The sequence below is a fragment of the Pungitius pungitius genome, chromosome 20, assembly GCF_949316345.1.
Source record: "Pungitius pungitius chromosome 20, fPunPun2.1, whole genome shotgun sequence".
Taxonomy (NCBI): domain Eukaryota; kingdom Metazoa; phylum Chordata; class Actinopteri; order Perciformes; family Gasterosteidae; genus Pungitius; species Pungitius pungitius.
This window is the reverse complement of record NC_084919.1, coordinates 1,412,746-1,434,273: the sequence shown is the minus strand read 5'-3', so window position 1 is coordinate 1,434,273 and position 21,528 is coordinate 1,412,746. Positions and strand designations below refer to the sequence as shown.

Genomic DNA, 21,528 nt, shown 5'->3' with positions numbered 1-21,528 from the left:
CAGCTGATACATGCAAACGAGTGGAGAGGGGGTCGTGCAGGAAAAGCATATTTTGCGCAGCTCTTAATTTTACAAATGTTACCAGGTATATAATCCATGTTTCGCAAAACCCAAATATTGATTATTTGCAAAATGTATTTTTGATGCAAGCAAATGGAAGCAATGGACCAGCCTCCACTACGTGTTGAAGCTTTAGTTGAGTCTGTGAGACGATGTCTCCATGAAGCCTGTGGTTTATGTCTCATCAGTCCTCTGAGACGCTGCTGTTTGCTGCTGTTGATGATGGAATCAGCTCTTCTAGTCACCTGGTCTCTCTCATCCAATAGCAGAGCCACGGCGTTGCATCATCTCTCTTTAAACCCTGAAGTGGTGACGTCACATGAACTCTGATTAAAGATCCACTTCTTCAGGTTTGGGGTCAAAGACGAACCCGTTCAGAACAAAAAGCTGGTACCTGCCCCAGTTATTACGACACATCAATTCAACAGAAAACGTAGGAGGGGTGAGGTCATCGTGAGGAAGTGACGGCAGGAAGTAGATGCTGCGTCCATGTTGAAGAAGCAGCAGACGCTTTGAGGGCTGAGAGAGAGAAGCACGATGGCTGAACTCAGGTGGATTATGATGTCTTCATTGGTGATGCTGCAGGTGTTGAGCTGTACAGGTAAGTCTGCAGCTTCTGTTTAACGTCACCAGGAGTCTTCTGGAGTCTGTGAGACGGAATGAAGGAGACGCATCTACAAACACATCTGCAATTATTACAACACTTTACGCTCATGTTTACTGTATTTTTCTGTATTTCTCAACAGTAACATCTGTAGAAGCTTCAAACTTCACTGTGAGAGATGGAAATGAAGTCACTTTTCCTTGTGAGAGTGTGATTCATCAGAAGAAGTGTAACGGTACTACGTGGCTCTTCAGTTCAGGAAGTACAGCATCAGTAGCGCTGTTTGAACGTGGGAAGATTAAAGAAGGAGACAAAGATAGATCAGACAGACTGAGTCTTACAGAGGAATGTTCTCTGGTTATAACGAAGGTCAAAGGTCAGGATGCTGGTGTTTACACCTGCAGACAGTTTAAATCAGGAAGAGGACCACCAGTAGGGGAAGACGTCGTTCATCATCTGTCTGTTGATACCAGTGAGTATTCACATCATAATGTTGTCAAACTGTCTTGTTGGAACAATGTGCTGAAAGATGAAAATCCTTAAAGAGGAGGAGGGTGATGAGGTGAAGGTGAAGTGCTCTGTGAGGACTGATGGACGGTGTGGACACACAGTGAAGTGGCTCAAAGAGGGAAGTCACACTGAAGTGATGACATCACATGTCTGTTCAGCCTCATTCAGCATTAAAAAAGATCACCTTAAAGCAGAGTCAAAGTATTATGAGTCACTGAGATGTCAAGTGATTGATAGTCAAAGGTCAGAAAGTCATCAGTTCCCCTTCAGGTGTCCTCAGTCAGGTGAGAACATGATGAGCTGCTTAAAGTCACATGAGGATCATCACTCAAAGGATTTGTTCATGTTTCAGCTCTTAAATCACATTGTTCTTTAATCATGACGTCAGATACTGATTCTTACTCTACAGTTTGATGCATCTTGTTATTTATTCATTAAGGTCGTCACCAAATTTACATTCAAAATTTAAATCTCCAGCAGCAGTCTGCTCACCTTTCACATCAAGAAGATATGTGGTGTTCCCCAAGGTTCAATTCTGGGGCCTCTTCTATTCAACGTCTACATGCTTCTACCAGCTCAGATTACCTTAACAAACAAGGGGTGTTGGACTGAACTTGACAAATGCATCATGGGAAAGGACTCTTGAACTTGAGACTCAGCGTCTTGGTGCAGTTTGTTTGTTGCTCCATCAGATCATTAAAAGCAGAAAGGTGTAACTTTGAGTTCTGAGAGTTGAGTCAAACTGAACTGAATGAGAGGAAACAGTTTGAACCCAAAAGGGTTAAATTGTCTCTGGTGTTAAATCCAGATGTTTGATGTCAGTGTGAACTTCACTCCTGCTCATGTCCGCCTTAAGAGGATAAAAAAAAGCATCAAGTGACGTATGAGAGATGAGAGGGACGAGGAAGTGACTCTTTATCAACAAGAGGAAGTAGATTCAACATTTGTCTTTAAGACGAAGACGCAGAGAGACGAGAAGAAGACGCGGAGAGACGAGTAAAAGACACAGAGAGACGAGTAGAAGACCCAGAGAGACGAGTAGAGGACACAGAGACACGAGTAGAGGACACAGAGAGACGAGTAGAGGACACAGAGAGACGAGTAGAGGACACAGAGAGACGAGTAGAAGACACAGAGAGACGAGTAAAAGACACAGAGAGACGAGTAGAAGACCCAGAGAGACGAGTAGAGGACACAGAGAGACGAGTAGAAGACCCAGAGACGAGTAGAGGACACAGAGAGACGAGTAGAAGACACAGAGAGACGAGTAAAAGACACAGAGAGACGAGTAGAAGACCCAGAGAGACGAGTAGAGGACACAGAGAGACGAGTAGAAGACCCAGAGACGAGTAGAGGACACAGAGAGACAAGTAGAGGACACAGAGAGACGAGTAGAAGACGCAGAGAGACGAGTAGAAGACACAGAGAGACGAGTAGAAGACACAGAGAGACGAGTAGAGGACACAGAGAGACGAGTAGAAGACACAGAGAGACAAGTAAAAGACACAGAGAGACGAGTAGAGGACACAGAGAGACGAGTAGAAGACCCAGAGACGAGTAGAGGACACAGAGAGACGAGTAGAAGACCCAGAGACGAGTAGAGGACGCAGAGAGACGAGTAGAAGACACAGAGAGACGAGTAGAAGACACAGAGAGACGAGTAGAGGACACAGAGAGACGAGTAGAGAACACAGAGAGACAAGTAGAAGACACAGAGAGACGAGTAGAAGACACAGAGAGACGAGTAGAGGACACAGAGAGACGAGTAGAAGACACAGAGAGACGAGTAGAAGACACAGAGAGACGAGTAGAGGACGCAGAGAGACGAGTAGAAGACACAGAGAGACGAGTAGAGGACACAGAGAGACGAGTAGAAGACACAGAGAGACGAGTAGAGGACACAGAGAGACGAGTAGAGGACACAGAGAGACGTGTAGAGGACACAGAGAGACGAGTAGAGGACACAGAGAGACGAGTAGAAGACACAGAGAGACGAGTAGAAGACACAGAGAGACGAGTAGAAGACACAGAGAGACGAGTAGAGGACACAGAGAGACGAGTAGAGGACACATAGAGACGAGTAGAGGACACAGAGACGAGTAGAAGACACAGAGAGACGAGTAGAGGACACAGAGAGACGAGTAGAGGACACAGAGACGAGTAGAAGACACAGAGAGACGAGTAGAGGACACAGAGAGACGAGTAGAGGACACAGAGAGACGAGTAGAGGACACACAGAGACGAGTAGAGGACACAGAGAGACGAGTAGAAGACACAGAGAGACGAGTAGAGGACACAGAGAGACGAGAGGGACGAGGAAGTGACTCTTTATCAACATGAGGAAGTAGATTCAACATTTGTCTGTAAGGCGAAGACACAGAGAGACGAGTAGAGGACACAGAGAGACAAGTAGAGGACACAGAGAGACGAGTAGAGGACACAGAGAGACGAGTAGAGGACACAGAGAGACGAGTAGAGGACACAGAGAGACGAGTAGAGGACACAGAGACGAGTAGAGGACACAGAGAGACGAGTAGAGGACACACAGAGACGAGTAGAGGACACAGAGAGACGAGTAGAGGACACAGAGAGACGAGTAGAGGACACAGAGAGACGAGTAGAGGACACAGAGAGACGAGAGACGCAGAGGAACCATGGCTGAATTGGGAGGGATTGAAAGCTGTTTGTTCCTGATTGTGATGCTTCAGTTTGCAGGTAAGAACACATAGAATGTGTGTATGACTACAGAAACACTAGAAAGATCATTTACTAATGGATGAATGTTATTTAGAAGCAAAGCTTCATTTAAAGAAGACACACAAGTAGTCTGTTTGTTTCCAGCAGCTGAATCGTGACTTTAATGAACTCTTAGAAACCAACAATGAGGCACATTTGTAAACTGTTGTTGTGTCTAAAATGATCTTCACACTGACACTAAAAGTCATGTTTTATGTCTCCTTGTTCCTTTTACTTCTCTCTCATCTTCTTAGAAGCAGCAGCAGAACAACATCTCACTGTCAGAGATGGAGATGAAGTCACTTTGCCTTGTGACACTGTGACTGAGGACCAGAACAACTGTGACTCTACTGAGTGGTTCTTCTATCAATCAATAAGTGGATCAGGAGTAGATCTGGTTAAAAACGGGCAGATTGTTGAAGAATCCAAAGATAAATCAGACAGACTGAGTGTTTCACAGAAATGTTCTCTGGTCATAAAGAAGGTCACAGATGTAGATGTTGGTCAATATGTCTGCAGACGGTTCAAAGCAGGAGGACAATATGAAGATGCTCTGGTTCTTCTGTCTGTTGTTTCCAGTGAGTATTTACATCATAATGTTTATAAACTGTCGTATCAGATTAATTTGCTGAAACATTATAATAATAATGATTTTAGTGTTTAAGTTCCTCTTCTTTCTCTCATAATGTCTCCGTCTCCACCAGTGACTGAAGAGACGAACGGAGACGATGTGACGTTAAGATGCTCTGTGAGGACACGTGATCAATGTCCAAACACAGTGAAGTGGACGAATGGTGGTCAAGATGTGGACAAAGACAACAAAGAAGTGAAGACATCACAGTCTTCCTGCTCCACCTCTCTGTCCTTTAAGACTTCTCATGTCTTCTACACATCGAGCTTCACTCCATTGAAGTGTGAAGTGACCGATGGGGACAAAGTGATGGAGTTTTCTCTCAGGAATTCTCCCTCAGGTGATGAAATCACTTTAATTTCCTTTATTATGGATTGTAAGTTGTATTTATTTAGTTGTGTTAATTTGTTCAGGTGAAGACAAAACAACAACTGAATCAACACCAACTGAAGAGGACACAAAAGCAGGTAACACCACGACAACTTCTGCAATTAGAGAAGCTTCAGCAGAACCACAAAGAAGTGACTCTACATGTTTGTGTCTTTATGTATTTAACACCATACGTTTTAAATTACAGACCAGAGAACATCTGCAGTTTGGCTCTACGTCCTTCTGCCTGTTGTTCTCGTTGTCCTCTCCATAATCGTTGTGTTTGTCGTCAAATGGAAGATCAACAAAGGTGAGAGACCTTAACACATTTTAAGAATACCGTGTTTTGTTGTTTCAGCCTCAGACCAACTATCTATCTTTCCAGGTAACACAACACGGACGAACAACAACAATGTGAGTTTAATAAACGTCTTCCTCTTCACAATTACTGTTGTTTTCATAGCTGAGAACAGATAAATATGACAGTCTGAGTAGTATTAGCGAGGAACAGCGGAAAAGTGGCTTAAAACGCATTCATTATTTTCCTAATAAGCCAAAAACAGCATCATGGAATTCTGTCAACCTGTGAAATAACTGATCTGTGAGATGCTTTCTGTCCCAGGACCCGACGGCCCAGCCGGCTGCAGAGGCCCGTCTCACGGTGACGTCACACGCTGCACACTATAACAAACACATGTGCTTTTTGTTCATTAGTGAAAAACCTGTTGTGTTACACGGTGGAATCAGCGAGCTGGGGCGCTAGTTAGCAAGCTAGCTAGCTTGCTAACTAGCTCCCCAGCTCGATGATTCCACCGTGTGAGCTAGTTAGCAAGCTAGCTAGCTTGCTAATCGAGCTAGCTTGCTAATCCCGCCACGCTTCAATGTTAGAAAATAACCGGTTAGAGAACAACACTCTGAATAGTTCCCTCTGCAGAAAGACTCAACTGAACATGACAGTCAGCTCAGTCTTGAGAGCGAGAGAATGTGCACTAAAGATTTAAAAAAAAGGGAAGTTAGATGACGCAACAGGATTTTACCACAGCGAAGCGCGGCTAAAACAGGAAGACCAACTTTCTCCCCCCCCCCCAAATGTTATCTGTTATGATGTCCCCATGCTGTCTCCTCCGTGCAGGCCGGTCCTGAAGAAGGTGTTTCCTACGCCACCGTCAGCTACGCCCAGAAGCCTGACCGTAAAGCCCAGGTGAGCGACACGCGTTGTGATGTTATGTGTCCCGCGCTGTAAAGTCTGATGATGATGGGGATTCTTTTATGATGTTCTTTTCATGATGACTGTGCTGCGTCCACTGAAGCCGCTCTGCACGTCGCATTACGCCACCGTGGTGCGTTGCGTCACCTCGTCCTGTTGTGTTAATCACGTTGTGCAACCGTTTTCCTCTCAGGGTCGGGGTAACCATGGCGATGATTCGGTGACCTACTCGACCGTGAAGGCGTCCTCCGCTGATCCCAGCGATCTCTACGCCAGCATCACCTGACCACACAAACCAAACCCATGTCTGCTTCTCTCTCTATTTAGGGTCGCTTAAAATATGCAGTAAAAGCGCACACTATATTACGCTTTCAGCTTGATGAACCTGCTCTCATGCACTTCGTGGTGCTAAAACATGCTGCTGCCTTTCTTTTATACGCCAGAGAAATAATGCATCAAAATAGAGCAATTTTGCATATTTTGTCTTTTTGCATATTTCTTTTTTTCATCTTTTATTGTTTGATATCTAATGATTCTGCCATTTGCTTTTCCTTTTATCAGACTATTTCAGACAGATGTATTAAACAGCTGAATAAGTTAAAACTATGAGAACCCAGTGTCTTACTGTGCACACAAGATTAAGATTAAGATCAATTTAGATCGTAAATATATCTCTTTTAGAAGCTACACATTTAGGCGAAAGAGAAACAGAGATTCATGAGGCTTAAAGGCGGTGCAATTTGTTTTCATGGATTATTGCAAGAATAATTGGCCTGTGTGCAAGGATCTAATGTGTAACTGTATGATTTGAATGTATTATCATGTGAATTTCCATAATGGCAGAGTCAAACTATCCTTTAATATTATGAAATATCATATTATATAGCTGGAGGCTTCAAATGAGCTCTGAGTTTTATCCTCTTAATGCACTGTGACCGTTTGTGTATTTTTAAAACTGTGCAAATAAACTGAACTAAAACTAGTTAACACATGGAAATTAATATTGATTTTAAATCAGGAATCAGGAATCAGGAAACGTTTATTGCCATAGTATGTTGTACATACATGGAAATTGTCTTGGCGTAAGGTGCGGAAATTGCAGGTGAACAGCATAGTTTCAAGGGAAATAATTAAACAGTGGCTACTGTAAATAAAGGCTTTGAATGCAAAATTATTGGGGTTTTAGGAAGACAAAATAAAACAACACAGGAAAAATTAGTAGTCCGTGGACCTTTATTGTGAAAACTGGTGGATGAACCGGAAGATGACGTCAAATGACCAGAATCGGTGTGATGCTGGAAGGATTGTCAGTTTCTTTTGAATTTGTTTGCAGCGGAGAGAAACAATCGCTTATTTATTTTGTAAATCCTATTTATTTAAACGACGAGTGAGTGAGAGCTGCTCGGTGAGTTTAAAACACCGAATGAAGACTGAAAACGAACCGTTGCTGCGCTGCTAGCTAGCGGTAGCTAACGTTAGCTCCGGTGTCAAATGTCCGCGACAACAGCGGCTGTAAACAAGAAAGCCCGACATCTTGGCTCGTTACCGCCGTTAGACACTCAAACTCGCTCATTGCGTTGTTTTATCTCAAATATGAGCAACTTACGCCGACAGATACCGGTGTGTGTGTGACCCAGTGTTAGTTTTGCGACGTGTGTTTACGTTTGACGGCACTCTAGTTAGCTAACAGTTAGCATTAAGCTAGCTGTGAGCCGAGCCGAGCCTTCGGGCTTGACACGTCCGTCCCCCCCCCCTCTGTGTTAGATGTGACTCGCCCGGCCGTGGACCATGAGTAACAGCCACCCTCTGCGGCCGCTGGCCTCCGTGTCGGAGATCGACCACATCCACCTGCTGTCCGAGCAGCTGGGGGCCCTGGTGCTCGGCGAGGAGTACAGCGATGTTACCTTCGTGGTGGAGGGGAAGCGGTTCCCGGCGCACCGCGTCATCCTGGCAGCTCGCTGTCACTATTTCAGGTGAGGACGCCCACTAAGACGAATGAATGGTTTATCCAACATCAATGCTAGTTGTGTGCACAAGTGGTGTTTCATACTGCACACACATGTGACACTATACAACCATGAGACTGTAACAGTTTTTCATTATGTTTCATTATTATTCATTATGTTTGCGATGGTCCCAATCTTAACACTGTGCAGAAAGTGTGTGTGCACCATTAACTTCTGGCCCCCTCCGGCCCCTTTAGGGCCCTGCTGTACGGTGGGATGAAGGAGTCCCAGCCCCAAGCGGAGGTGCGCTTGGAGGAGACGCGGGCCGAAGCCTTCTCGATGCTGCTGAACTACCTGTACACGGGTCGGGCCAGCCTCAGCTCGGCCCGGGAGGAGGTGCTGCTGGACTTCCTGGGCCTGGCTCACCGCTACGGCCTGCAGCCGCTGGAGGACTCCACCTCCGAGTTCCTCCGCACCGTCCTGCACACCAACAACGTCTGCCTAGTTTTTGACGTGGCCAGTCTGTACTCTCTGAGCGCGCTCAGCGCCGCCTGCTGCGCCTACATGGACCGACACGGACCCGAGGTGTTGAACTCCGACGGCTTCCTCCAGCTGTCCAAGGTGAGAGGTTGGACTGCAGTACAGACAGGTGAATGGGGGATTCCAATCAGCTGGGTTCAGCCCACTTCTCACCGTGTAGGGAACTAAAGTGGGCGGCTGGTATCACATATTGTTATAACATTAAATCTGAGGTACCTGTAGTGGCAGGTAAGTGATTTCATAATCATCAACATAAGCAACAAACGGCTGTTTTTATTTCTCACAACTGGAAGGAAAATGGTTTACATGCAAAATTATTTAATTATATTCTGAAATTAAATTGTTTAAAATAAGCAGGTACTCTCTGTTATTTCTATGGTTAAAGTTCATCAAAGTGACGTTGACGTTCCTGCCTTCAGACCGCTCTGCTGACCGTGGTGAAGCGCGACTCGTTTGCCGCCAGCGAGAAGGAGATCTTCCAGGCGCTGAGTCGCTGGTGCCGGCATCGCGAGGAGGGGGCCGACACCCAGGAAGTGATGTCGGCGGTGCGGCTGCCGCTCATGACCCTGGCGGAGATGCTGAACGTGGTGCGACCGTCGGGCCTGCTGACCCCCGACGACCTGCTGGACGCCATCAAGACCCGCTCGGAGAGCCGCAACATGGACCTCAACTACCGCGGCATGCTGAGTCAGTCAACTCGCCGGGGGGGGGGGGATCTCTGCGTTATTCCCGTGGTCCATGCGTTCATTGGCACGGTTCCTCTTCTTTGGTTTCAGTCCCGGAGGAGAACATCGCCACCATGAAGTACGGCGCCCAGGTGATGAAAGGGGAGCTGAAGTCGGCGCTGCTAGACGGAGACACGCAGAACTACGACCTGGACCACGGCTTCTCCAGGCATCCCATCGAGGATGACGGGCGGGCCGGCATCCAGGTGAAGCTGGGCCAGTCGTCCATCATCAACCACGTCCGCCTGCTGCTGTGGGACCGAGACAGTCGGTAAGACGGAGGATCCAACTGACGTAGCGGGGTTTGGATGTTAAAACATGAAAGAAGAATTTGACTGATCATTTTCATTTTTCTTTTCAGTATAATATGATGAATGAACCATGATTAAACCTGGTTTTGTTACATTCCTAAAATGTACCATTACCATTATCAAATGCCCTCATTTGCATTTGTTAGTTTATGGGTAATAGAGCTTACCCCTGATTTCTTTATAACCCTTTTGAATAAATGTCATTCTACTTAACGGCATTAAGTGAGTTTGACTTCTGCCTTCGTTGTCCCTCGTCTAAGGTCCTACTCGTACTACATCGAGGTGTCCATGGACGAGCTGGACTGGGTGCGTGTCGTGGACCATTCCAAGTACCTGTGCCGCTCCTGGCAGGATCTGTACTTCACCCCTCGAGTCTGCAGGTGAGATGAACAAAGAGACCACAACGGACCATGTGACTCAGGCTCTGTCTGTTTTACACTGATGTGGTCTCCCTCATCTCTCAGGTACGTTCGCATCGTGGGGACACACAACACGGTCAACAAAGTGTTCCACCTGGTGGCTTTTGAATGCATGTTCACCAACCGCTCCTTCACCCTGGAGAACGGCCTCTTGGGTAAGTCGGACGCAGCTGGTGGCGTCACTGCCGTGTCTCTGCTGAGCGAGACGTCCAGCTTCCTCTATTCTTTCATCCTGTGTAGTGTCCCAGCCGCCTCTATATGCAAAGTCATTCAGTTATTAGAGCCGCCCGTAGCCGATAAAGTGTGTGACCCGATGTCTGCAGTGCCCGGCGAGAACGTGGCGACCATCGCGCTGTGCGCCAGCGTCATCGAGGGCGTGAGCCGCTGCAGAAATGCGCTGCTCAACGGCGACACGCGCAACTACGACTGGGACTCCGGCTACACCTGCCACCAGCTGGGCTCCGGAGCCATCGTCATCCAGCTGGCTCAGCCCTACTGCATCGGGTCCTTGAGGTAGATCCCGTCCCGAAGAGGCCCACGATGACCACGGCCCCTTGTTGTTAATGTGGTGACAATATCTACCGAAACATCTATTTCATTTCAGTTCTGCAGCTGGAGTTGGATATTTTCATGTTTATCGGAAACCAGAATAAAACTGTGGGAAAGTGTTCTTTGTTTCACTGGGTCCTAAAGCCTGTTAGCCTCAGCACTAAGTAGCTCCTCCCCCTCCTTCCTCCTTCTGTCCAGGCTGCTGCTGTGGGACTGTGACGAGCGCTCCTACAGCTACTACATCGAGGTCTCCAACAACCAGCAGCAGTGGACGAAGGTGGTGGACCGCACCAGGCAGGCCTGCCGGTGAGCCTCGCGCTTTAACAGTTTGTGTGTCTGCTGGGCAAAGAGCAGCGTTGTAGTAACTCATAGGTGTCGTTTCTGTGAAACGAATCAGCCTCCACCTTTTAAAACAGAACACAACCTTCTCTTTTGAGTAAAACCAACACCAGTGTTTTCCCTCTCTCGTCTGAAGGAAATGTGGGATGCAAAAATTCCAAATTCACCATGAACTGTACGATAATCAGGAATCATGGGAGGCGTTAATGTTCGAATCTTTGAAACCCTGTGTCTCATGTTTCTGCTTTTATGTTGTTGTTTTTTCTTACAGCTCGTGGCAGACGTTGAAGTTTGATAAGCAGCCTGCTTCCTTCATCCGCATCGTCGGGACGCACAACACCGCTAACGAGGTGAACCTCATTTAATGACGTGACCTGAGCTGATGGGGGATCTGTTTATTACAGGTGATCGGCTCTGATCTCTCTCTCTCTCTCTCTCTCAGGTGTTCCACTGTGTTCACTTCGAGTGTCCCGCCCAGCTGGACACGGAGGTGAACGAGGGCAGCCCGGGCCCGGACCCCCACGACCTCGGGTCCTCGTCCCCGCAGCCGAGACCGCAGCGGCCCTCGCGCACCCACAGCCTGCTTCCCTCCCCTCCCCCGTCCTCGTCCTCCTCGCTGTCCCAACAGTGAGAGCTCCCTCCCTCTCTCGTGGGGGAGACCTCTGAATGCCATTTTGCACAGCCTTCATTGTCCCCGAGCACCACCCCCCCTCCCCCCCCTCGTGCTGTCACCGCCTCCTGCCCCCTTAGAGGCCGGTACGTCTGCAGCATCCATCAAACTGTCCTCTGAAGGTACTTTTCAGCCACTGAGACTCGACTTTCCTTTTTTCTTCTTCTTCAATATCATGACGTGTGGAATCTTTACTTCTCCAAAGACGAGGTGCACTGAAGGGTGGTTCTGCTCTACCACCAAAGAGCAGTGATGTGTGTGTCGGGGGGGGGGGCCCATTTACATTTTACCAGTTCATATTTCCAAAAGAGATGGATTTTATCCTGAAACAAGCTATTTTTTTAAGAAAGCGCTCACTTTTCATATCGTCACGCTGGCCGAGTGGCGCTTTAAGTATTTGGGATTAAAGCTAATTAACTTTAACCCCCCTTCCCTCCCCGGTGTGACTTTTTGATAGTTCAAATTCATACCTCAAGGAGGAAAAAAAGAACCTTTCTAAAAACTGAACATGATTGAAGTGTTGATTTAGCGCATGAAGCACTTGGTCTTGGGGGGTCGGTTCGTGAGGAAGCTTCTGGGCTCGGACCAAACCGCGTTGCACTACGGCTCGTGTACGAGAGCAGCTGCTGTCGCCACTTTACTCGAGTACACGTAAATAAAGGCTGCAGCTCCTGAGTGGAGCAGTGCTGCATCATGGGACTTTCTGTTTTCTATGTCATTTAATTTAAACGCTCCCTTTCTCTTGGATCCATCTGTTCATTGTTTTGTTTTGGGAGGTTTGTTTTTAAATGAATCCATCGGCTGTTTGTTTAATTTGTGTCCCGACGTTGCACTTTTGAGTTGTCCTTCTTTTTAAAGAGGAAAAGGACTTGTTTGCTGTTAAATAAGCTGCTACCGCCACTTGGAATCCTCCACATCTGCATTTATAGAAGAGCACCCATGTTACCTCGTTGGATGAAGTCTTCCTTAATAACCAACCAGACAGCTGACACAGGTCCCCCCCCCCATATATATATTTATGTATATATATTACACTGCCTCTTGTTCAAAACATGCCTGTCAAAAATGTGAATATGGAAGCGGACGTTGCTATTCGCGTCCATTGTCCACTGTTGGACATGTCTGGGGGGTCTTTGCCATCTGTTTGGTCCCCGAGAGCGTCTGTCCCAGGCAAAGGGACGGAGACTGATTGGTCCACATGCAGCCCCCCCCCCCCCCAACCGCGGCAGCTCCTATGAAGATGTTGATGTGTAAATGCTGCCTAAGGAGCTGTTTTACTGTCATAAAACGTTTAAAATGTCAAATTAAACATTTTGAAATCTAATTTTGAAGCTCAAATTGTATTTTTGTCTTTGGTCTGGCTCCTGTTTCTTAATGTCAACCGTTGTTGTGGATGTGAGAACAGGACTTTAACTGATGCATTGTGGGTCTCTGGCGTCATCACTGTGTGTAGGCCGGGCCCAGACCTTCAGGACCAGGCCTCAGTGGTCATTTTAATGGTGATACCATGTGATCGACTAACAGTCTACTCTGCCCTGTAGAAGGCATCCACTTTTATTCCTTCATCGTATGTACACACTGTATATTACTTCATACTTTAATTGTTTACATCCACAATCCGTTGTAATCCAAAGTGAGGTTTTTACCGTCTTTCAGCCTTTTGCGTTTCCTGGTGCAGCAGAGAGCTGCTTACAAGAGGAAAAGAAATGGTATATATATTTTTTTATTTCATATAGCGTCACTAAAGCAGACAAAGAAAATGAGGTGAAGAAACTGATGAATCCCTCTGGAATCTGAGGGGAGGATTTGATGTAAATCAAGTGTCGCTGCTTCGTACATCAAACATAAAGTGACATGTAGTTTATTCAACTACAACTACCACAAACTGAGTGTATTACGCTCACATTGGAGACATTAAGAGGGTTTAATTGCCCAATGCTTATTTAAAAATGCTAGAGATCACCATGTGATGAACAACTAACCAAAAACATGAATTTAAAGTTCGCCCCCGGCTTGATGAAGCTGACGCAACAGTTTGATAGAATCCCCCCCTTTTCAGGTTCATTTCATTTTCATTTCAGAGATGTTTCCAATCAGGAGAAACGGATCCCGAGCCACACTCCGCGTGGTATTGATCTGAAAGGGACACACGGTGTCTCCTTTGTGGTTATTGTTGTCTTGTAGTCGCGTGAAGTCGCGTTTACACGTTTGTGCCTCATTTGCCTTCATTTCGTTGGGCAATATTGACATTTGTGGTTTGACGGACGCGTTTCCGGCGCAGCGGACTCGGCACCAGAACGGGGGGGGGGGGTGTTCACTAGCAGCAGGGAGCGGGGGGGGGGGGGGGGGGGGGGCGTCCTTAAAGCGCTTATTCTTCATTCTCACCCCTCCTCCCGTGTAGCCAGCACACCCTGAAACAGGTTCTACTGATATCCGCGCACAGCCGCTCGTTTCCCCCCCCGCGTGGCTCGGCGTCGCGTCGCCGGCTCCCCCCCCGCTTTACGCCCCTCGATGGTAGCGTCCGGACGGCCAGCTGATCGCTTCGAGTGCCGTTCAATTATTCCGGTTTGAACTGAGCCGTTTTGTTTCACTTAACGGATGGTTTTCTTCTGGCCGAAAGGGGCCGAGTTCGCCACCTTTTCTCCGCCGACGCGAGGACTATAAACGGGGGAGAAAAAGGACGATTCTACGTTGTTTTTTTTGTTCAACTCGAGCGACGGATCGGTTTCTTTTTTTCTTTTTCGAGAGACCAGGCCGCGGACTCATCCCCGGCCTCGAGTTTCCATATCGGCCCCCCCTCCCCCGCCTCTCTCTCCCTCCCTCCCTCCCTCGTTGGAAGTCATGGGGGACACCAGCGAACGAAGCAAGCTGCCTCCCCGGTGTACGTGCGGATTCTGGGGGTAAGAGCGCAGCTGGCCGCGACCCACGTTGAGCCCCGGGTTCCGTTAAATGCGGAGTGAACCAGCCCAGCGGGTCGAACGGGTCCGAACCCATTGTTGTTGTTCCGTTGAGCAGGCCGGAGGGTGGGGGGTTGGGAACATGGCTAATAAATGAACCGCGTAGCTTTTTACAACAAAAAAATAACACCGGACTCGCATTTCCAGCATCTAGCGGGTCTGTAGCCCGGCTCTGGACGTTACCCGAGCCGGGCCGTGCCGTTTTAAACCGCGCTACGTCGAGTGTTAAAGGCGGTTCGTGACGGACCGGACACGCAACGTGATTTATTGCCAGCAGGTTCCCTTATTTCACCCGTTTTTCGTTTCTTTTTTTTAATAGCCCCGTTTCCTTAAGTCGCCTCGAATAAGAATCCACATTAGAACGAGCACCACGTGACCCGGGCCGAGTGAGGCGCGGGCGGTGCTTATGGAGCGGCTTTTATCGGAGTTGTGTCTTTTACAGTCGGTGGATGTGTGCTGCGTACCGGATGTGATTCACCGATGAAAACACACACACACACACACTAACTCCTTTTATTTAACAGCTGCTTCTAGTAACATGCGAGTGCAAGTATTTTCATTACTAACCACCCTGAACTCTCCGCGGGGGGGGGGGGGGGGGCACTGTGTCCCACACAACCAGGAAGACCCTTTTTGTTGGGTTTTTTATCTTTACAGAACATAGTCACATGACCTGTCATTTGGTAACCGACCGCCCCCCCCCTTCTCCCAGCCGCCCCATTGCCTTTTTTGTGGAGTCCAGTAGCCCACCTGGTGTGTGTGTGTGTGTGTGTGAGCTGACATTTAGTATTTTTACTTTAATGTTGGCATAATCGACATTATGTTTAATTCCTCTTCAGTACTCGCTCTGGTTAAGCAACATTTATTATATGTTCAAAAAGGTAAAATGATATTGGGATCAGATGTGCTCTTGGTGCACTTGGGGTTAGTTTCAGGGCTGAAGCTTCACAGTGGGGGGGGGGGGGGGGGGGGGCTGATTGACTCGTTGTTCCTCTCTGGATGACGACCTGTTGTTCACCTGCGTCGGCTCTCCTGGGTTCACCTGTCGGCACGGACACACCAGGTTGTGCGTAATGTGTGAAACGATACGACTTGCAGCCTTCTGTCGGACCCTCCAGGGTCCAAGGTGAAGGCCTGAGTGTTATCAGTGTTTGCCTCCACCCGCCTCCACCCTGCCTCCACCCGCTATCTGATGACCAAGTTGTGTTTCTGAGCACCTCGTCATGTTTGACTTGGTTTCAAGTCAACAGCAGCTGAACCAATCCTTCGTGTAATCATTATTTTACTGTCACCTACAGAAGGTATTTGCATACCTGTTTTTTTATGGACATTTTCTTTGGACAGTTAAGCAAACGTTATTTTATATTATAAATTCCTTGTAGAAATTGTAATTGTGTCACATATTTGAAGAAATCTCCTTTTCTCGGCTCATGTTAAGATTCACTGAAGTTAAACTGGCAAAGATTTTAAAACATTTTTTTTTTGTTGCAAATGTAGCAAAATAAGGAATTATTACGTCTCAATGTGGATGAGTAACCAGGATTGAACTTTGACATTTTGTTTATTGGAGGTTATCTGGCTTTTAGCTCCTTGGAGTTGAGCTCTTTTAGCTAGCTAGCTTTTAGCTAGCTGCTGCCTGTAGCTCCTTTAGCTAGCTAGCATCGCTACCAGAGCTAAGCACCAGGCCTGCTGAGGCTTGAATCGACTCCCCACCTGCTTTATTGGTTTGAATAACCCCGATTATGACATACAACTAACAAACCTGCTCCCACACGTCAAGGTAAACATTGCTGTTAATTATTAGCACATTAATTCTCCCGTCAGCTGCTACGTTTCCCAAATTTCCCGCGACTCGGTTTCCAGGTAACGCATCGATGGAGGTTACACCTGTTCATTAGTCACGTTGCTAAGCAACAATGACCAGAAAGCACTGTGGACATTTTACTGAGACCTTCAGAAGTCTGGGAGATGGGGGTGGGGGGGGGGGCTTATTCCACAGTGTATTGATTATGCTCTGTCCTCGTGGTCACGGTACCAAAGAGGACAGGTAGGCTCACTGCAGCCGGGACTGAACCAGGTGACTGACGCCCCTAAGTGAAACCTGCATCCATTACACCCCGAAGCTACCGATAGCACGCGGCGTAGCCTCGCCTCCCCGGCGGGACGCCCCTCGGCGGGTCCCATCTGAGCTGAGCTGTGCTCGCTGCCCCTCCCGTTGGCCTTGGGGTTGAAGGCTCCGAGGAGGACGCGGCCTTCACGTTCCTCTCCGCGCTGCAGAAACCAACCAATCAATAACGGCGTCGTCAAATAATCCAAAGTTATTACAGCCGCTTGTTGTGTAAGTGAATCGTTTACAGCCGGCCGCTTGCGTCTCCGTCCTCTCGAGGCTTCCTGTCACGGCGAAAGGTCAAAGGCTGCTGAGGCCTTCGTGTGTTTTAGGATGTTCGACGCTCGGCATCACGTGAGATGTTCACGTGCTCCTCCACCTTTTACTTTCTAACGCTCGGCGGGAGAACAAGTCGTCCTGCTTCCAGCAGATGATCGATCACTGTGAACCGTTTGTGAGGAGGTTGCTGACCCCCCCCCCCCCCCCCCCCCCTCTTTCTCTCCTTCTCCAGGTCCAGTGAGACCATGAACCTCTGCTCCAAATGCTTTGCCGGTAAGTTTTCCCTCCATGGCGGTGTTTCTTTAGTCGACTGAGAGGTCTTCTGATCAGGTGGTGGGGGGGGGGGGCGCTGTCAGGTGATTTATGGAGCACAATGTTTGAGAGACTCCACATAAGATGGCGAGGTCTCTCCGGCCTGCGTTAACTCATTGAATGGACCTGATTCATGGCTTTAAGGGGTCACTGTCAACGAGTTGGCTTCTTCAAAATAAGAGCACTTCCCTAATAAGACAACAGGCCGGCTTTTATTGTGAAAACTTGTGGGGAAAAAATGTGTTTATCACAGAATTGGCTCAATCCCAAATGTGCCGGATGCTGGACCCCTGGCGTCGTCCACCTTCAGTCGTAGACGTTAAATAAAGGATAAACGCTTTTAGGGCTGAAGAAAAATCCCTATTTTTAAGTTTGAAAAAAGTCCTGTAAAGTTTCCTCCGACTCCTGCTGGTTGGGTGTTTTTTGGGTGCCGCTGCAGCCCTGTCGGTAGCCATGGCAACCAGCGAGAGAGGAGAGTCTAGCGCCGCTCAGAATAGACTCTAAACTCGCGAGAACCGCAGGCCGCGCTGAAGTGGGTTAGTCCACGTGGGGGGAGAAACCGGAATGTAGGCCGACCTGGGGGGGTGGGGGGGGAGTAATATCCCTACGGATCAATACCGTATCACACTATTATGTGAGAGAAAAGCCTCAGTGAAAAATGTTTTTTCAGGTAAAGTCTTTTTTGATAAATGTTTGATACTCATTGTAATGTTCAGTTTTTATTATATTAAAATATCAACGATATTTGACCGTAGACGTCCAGAAGAAGCAGCCGGGGGAGGACTGCACCCCCGAGCCCCTCCAGAGCGCCGGGAGCAGCAGCCAATCATCATCATCATCGTCAACAACGCCCCCCAGCCCCAAGCCGCCGCCCACCGAGGAGCCCTCGCCCACGTGTCCCGGCACGAGGGAAGGTAATCAAACACAACCACGAGTGCATGGAGTACTTCATGCATCAGTACCACGAGTGCATGGAGTACTTCATGCATCAGTACCACGAGTGCATGGAGTACTTCATGCATCAGTACCACGAGTGCATGGAGTACTTCATGCATCAGTACCACGAGTGCATGGAGTACTTCATGCATCAGTACCACGAGTGCATGGAGTACTTCATGCATCAGTACCACGAGTGCATGGAGTACTTCATGCATCAGTACCACGAGTGCATGGAGTACTTCATGCATCAGTACCACGAGTGCATGGAGTACTTCATGCATCAGTACCACGAGTGCATGGAGTACTTCATGCATCAGTACCACGAGTGCATGGAGTACTTCATGCATCAGTACCACGAGTGCATGGAGTACTTCATGCATCAGTACCACGAGTGCATGGAGTACTTCATGCATCAGTACCACGAGTGCATGGAGTACTTCATGCATCAGTACCACGAGTGCATGGAGTACTTCATGCATCAGTACCACGAGTGCATGGAGTACCTGATGCATCAGTACCACGAGTGCATGGAGTACTTCATGCATCAGTACCACGAGTGCATGGAGTACTTCATGCATCAGTACCACGAGTGCATGGAGTACTTCATGCATCAGTACCACGAGTGCATGGAGTACTTCATGCATCAGTACCACGAGTTGTCTCCTGGTGTCCTTCCAGACGCGTCGTCCACAGAAACAGCCCAAGGAACTCTCTGCACACCCACAAAACGTCCTCGAGAATCAGGTACAGTCGGCCTCCCTCTATGACCCCCCCCCTTCCCACCTCCTCCTTTTTCAAACCCCTAACCCACACCTTTCTCCCGTAGGGTCGGACTCGGACAGCGAGGAGACGCCGGAGAAGCGGCCGCGGCCCGACGGGAAGGAGGGGAGCGGCGACGAGGCCCCCGAGACGCCCAAGCAGAAGAACCGCCGGCGCTGCTTCCGCTGCCAAACCAAGCTGGAGCTGGTGCAGCAGGAACTGGGCTCCTGCCGCTGTGGTGAGTACCGGCCCGTCGCCGCGGGCAACGCCGCCTTCGCCCACTCGCCGTAACTCTGTGACACTGAAAAATACTACACAAACTGTTCTGAAGCGGTCGGTTCTGGTTGTGTCCCCCCCCCCCCAGGCTACGTGTTCTGCATGCTGCACCGTCTCCCCGAGCAGCACGACTGCCTGTTCGACCATCTGGGCCGCGGCCGCGAGGAGGCCGTCCTCAAGATGGTGAAGCTGGACCGCAAGGTGGGCCGCTCGTGCCAACGCATCGGGGAGGAGTGCTCCTGATCGGCCGTCCTGCCGGAGACCAGGCGCTTACAGAGGGTGGGGGGGCGCTAAGGGAGGAGGAGGAGGAGGAGGAGGAGGAGGAGGTGGAGGTGCACGCTTCTAATGTCCCACATCTGATCTCAGCCTGTTGGCGTCCTAACTTCCTGTCTCTGGTTTGAACGGGGGTGGCCGGGGGGGGCGGGGCTTGTTCAAGTATCGCATGTTCACACACACACACACACACACACACAGCCTTAACCCAAACGCCCCCCCCCCCCCTCACCCGTCTGCAGAGGAAGAGCGCCGCAGAGACGCCTCCTCCTCTTCCTCCCTGTTTCATGGAGACTGAACTGATCCATTGGGATTCTCTTTGTGTTCCTCTCGGTCGAGGCCCCCCCCCCCCCTCCCTGCGCCATTTCCCCCCCCCCCCCTCGACCGCTCCTCAGGTCACCAGAATGTGGTTGGAGCATCAAACCTATGACCCCGCCTTCCTCTTCTGCTTCCTCCTCATCCATTTCACTTCTTCTGCCTGTGTGGGGGGGCCCATGGGGGGGTGGGGGGCCTGTGCACGGTACCCGCGGTGTTGTACCGAGGACGCCCCCCCCCCCCCCCCCCCCTTCTGTGTGGTCGTCACAGTGACCAGCTCTGTTTTTACTGCTCGTGGACAATACAGCCGACCCCTGCCTCTGCTCACACATGAGACCCCCCCCCCCCCCCCAGGATAAACCCTCCGTAGCAGATCCCCCCCCCCCCCCCCCCCACCGGCTGTCCTTATTTTAAGGGCAATTCCTCATTAAAACGAGCTGACCGATAAATCGAGATGGCTTTCTGCCCTTTAAATTGCTCTTTAATTTTATTATTCAGTTTATTTTATTTATGTGTTTTGTGGAGGAGGTGTCACTTAATTCTCAGAATGGGGGGGGTGGGGGGGGGGGGGGTTCTTGAAATGTTAAGTTTCTTTCTTCTTTCTTGCTTTCATTTCACTAAATGAGTCGAACCGGTGACATGTTGATGAGCGCCACCGAGTGGACGTCGCTGAACTAACCAAAAGGCTGGTTACCTTGGAGACGTGCCCCCCCCCCCCCCCCGAAAGGAAGGAAGGATGGACTCCTTAAATTCGTCTTCATCAGGTTCAAGCTGCTCTTCACATGGATCCTAAGTGGTTTTCTGTGGTTGGGGGGGGCTGTTTTAGCTCCTCATCGCCCCCCCCCCCCCCCCCCCCCAGTTGGACTTTGTGCTGTGCATATAGTTCAGTTTCACATCTCTTCCTGGAGGAGATTTTGTTTAAATGCCGGTACGGAAATCTCTCTTAAAAATGTGCAGCAGCATCACAGGGAAACGATTAACTTTCAATGTCAAAAGCATCCAAGGCAGCCTTTTTGTTTCCTGTTTCTCTGCAAATGACCTGGAGGGGGGGGAAGGGGGGGGTGAAGAGCCCTTATAACCAGACACCACTTAACTATGCTAATCAGGACTTCCTGTTTGTCGCTGTTATCCAATGAGAACGCAGCGAGGACGACGGGGCTCCGCCTCTTGTTTTGATATTCTGGAAGACTTGTTCCTCTTTTCTTTCTTTTTTCTGAGTGCTAAATGAGAAATGGAGGAAATGGAATATCTTTCTGTACCTTTTTAGAGAAAAGAAATTATTTAACCTTATATCAGTTTGAGTTACTTACACCTTAACATAGAGTGGCGTATTTAGTTAAATGTATTAAAAAAAAATCAAGAATATAATTCTGTCCTATTTTCTCCTTTTAATTTGATGGTGTTCCATTTTCTGCAGAGGAAAATAAACTGGATTAGAGGACGTGTGTCTGTGGTGGTCTGTTTGAAACTAGATTTTATCTCCCAATAAACTACGAATAAAAGTCCAAAACATCCGTCAGTTTATTATCGTCTGAGTCTGGAGTGAATAAGGTCACGCTTAACGATTGATGAGCTCCAAATGGCTCTGGTGGTTACAAAATTAATTTGATTTCCACTACAGTGAGTTTATAAAAACATGACTTTAAATATAGCAACATAAAGCGATGCATCTCATTGGTTGTGTGAACGCGAGGG

The 21,528-nt window shown here is 48.6% G+C and overlaps 3 protein-coding genes across 5 annotated transcripts; all 3 read left to right on the top strand.

Moving 5' to 3' along the window:
* The first annotated feature begins 539 nt into the window (after positions 1–539).
* LOC119194819 (uncharacterized) lies at positions 540–7,326 on the top strand. Of its 2 annotated transcripts, XM_062559568.1 has the most exons (10): positions 540–661; positions 807–1,136; positions 4,165–4,488; positions 4,615–4,881; positions 4,955–5,008; positions 5,119–5,220; positions 5,296–5,324; positions 5,533–5,571; positions 6,043–6,111; positions 6,311–7,326. In XM_062559568.1, the coding sequence occupies exons 1-10, from the start codon at positions 598–600 to the stop codon at positions 6,401–6,403; spliced, it is 1,371 nt and encodes a 456-aa protein (XP_062415552.1). In that variant the 5' UTR covers positions 540–597; the 3' UTR covers positions 6,404–7,326. The 2 variants fall into 2 exon arrangements, with proteins under 2 accessions (XP_062415552.1, XP_062415553.1); XM_062559569.1 differs by lacking the exons at positions 540–661; positions 807–1,136 and adding an exon at positions 3,721–3,889 and having other exon boundaries at positions 6,311–7,253.
* Positions 7,327–7,382: 56 nt separating this feature from the next.
* btbd9 (BTB (POZ) domain containing 9) lies at positions 7,383–12,387 on the top strand. The gene is made up of 10 exons (XM_037449230.2): positions 7,383–8,090; positions 8,321–8,684; positions 9,023–9,290; positions 9,380–9,599; positions 9,900–10,019; positions 10,104–10,213; positions 10,382–10,571; positions 10,806–10,913; positions 11,218–11,296; positions 11,389–12,387. Exons 1-10 carry the CDS (start codon positions 7,906–7,908, stop codon positions 11,575–11,577), a joined length of 1,833 nt encoding a protein of 610 aa, XP_037305127.1. The 5' UTR covers positions 7,383–7,905; the 3' UTR covers positions 11,578–12,387.
* A 1,728-nt stretch (positions 12,388–14,115) lies between these two features.
* LOC119195196 (AN1-type zinc finger protein 3-like) lies at positions 14,116–21,274 on the top strand. 2 transcript variants are annotated; one of them, XM_037449939.2, is made up of 6 exons: positions 14,116–14,516; positions 17,192–17,232; positions 18,027–18,185; positions 18,889–18,954; positions 19,037–19,207; positions 19,334–21,274. In XM_037449939.2, the coding sequence occupies exons 1-6, from the start codon at positions 14,458–14,460 to the stop codon at positions 19,486–19,488; spliced, it is 651 nt and encodes a 216-aa protein (XP_037305836.2). In that variant the 5' UTR covers positions 14,116–14,457; the 3' UTR covers positions 19,489–21,274. The 2 variants fall into 2 exon arrangements, with proteins under 2 accessions (XP_037305836.2, XP_037305837.2); XM_037449940.2 differs by lacking the exon at positions 14,116–14,516 and adding an exon at positions 15,547–15,874.
* The last annotated feature ends 254 nt before the right edge of the window (positions 21,275–21,528 follow it).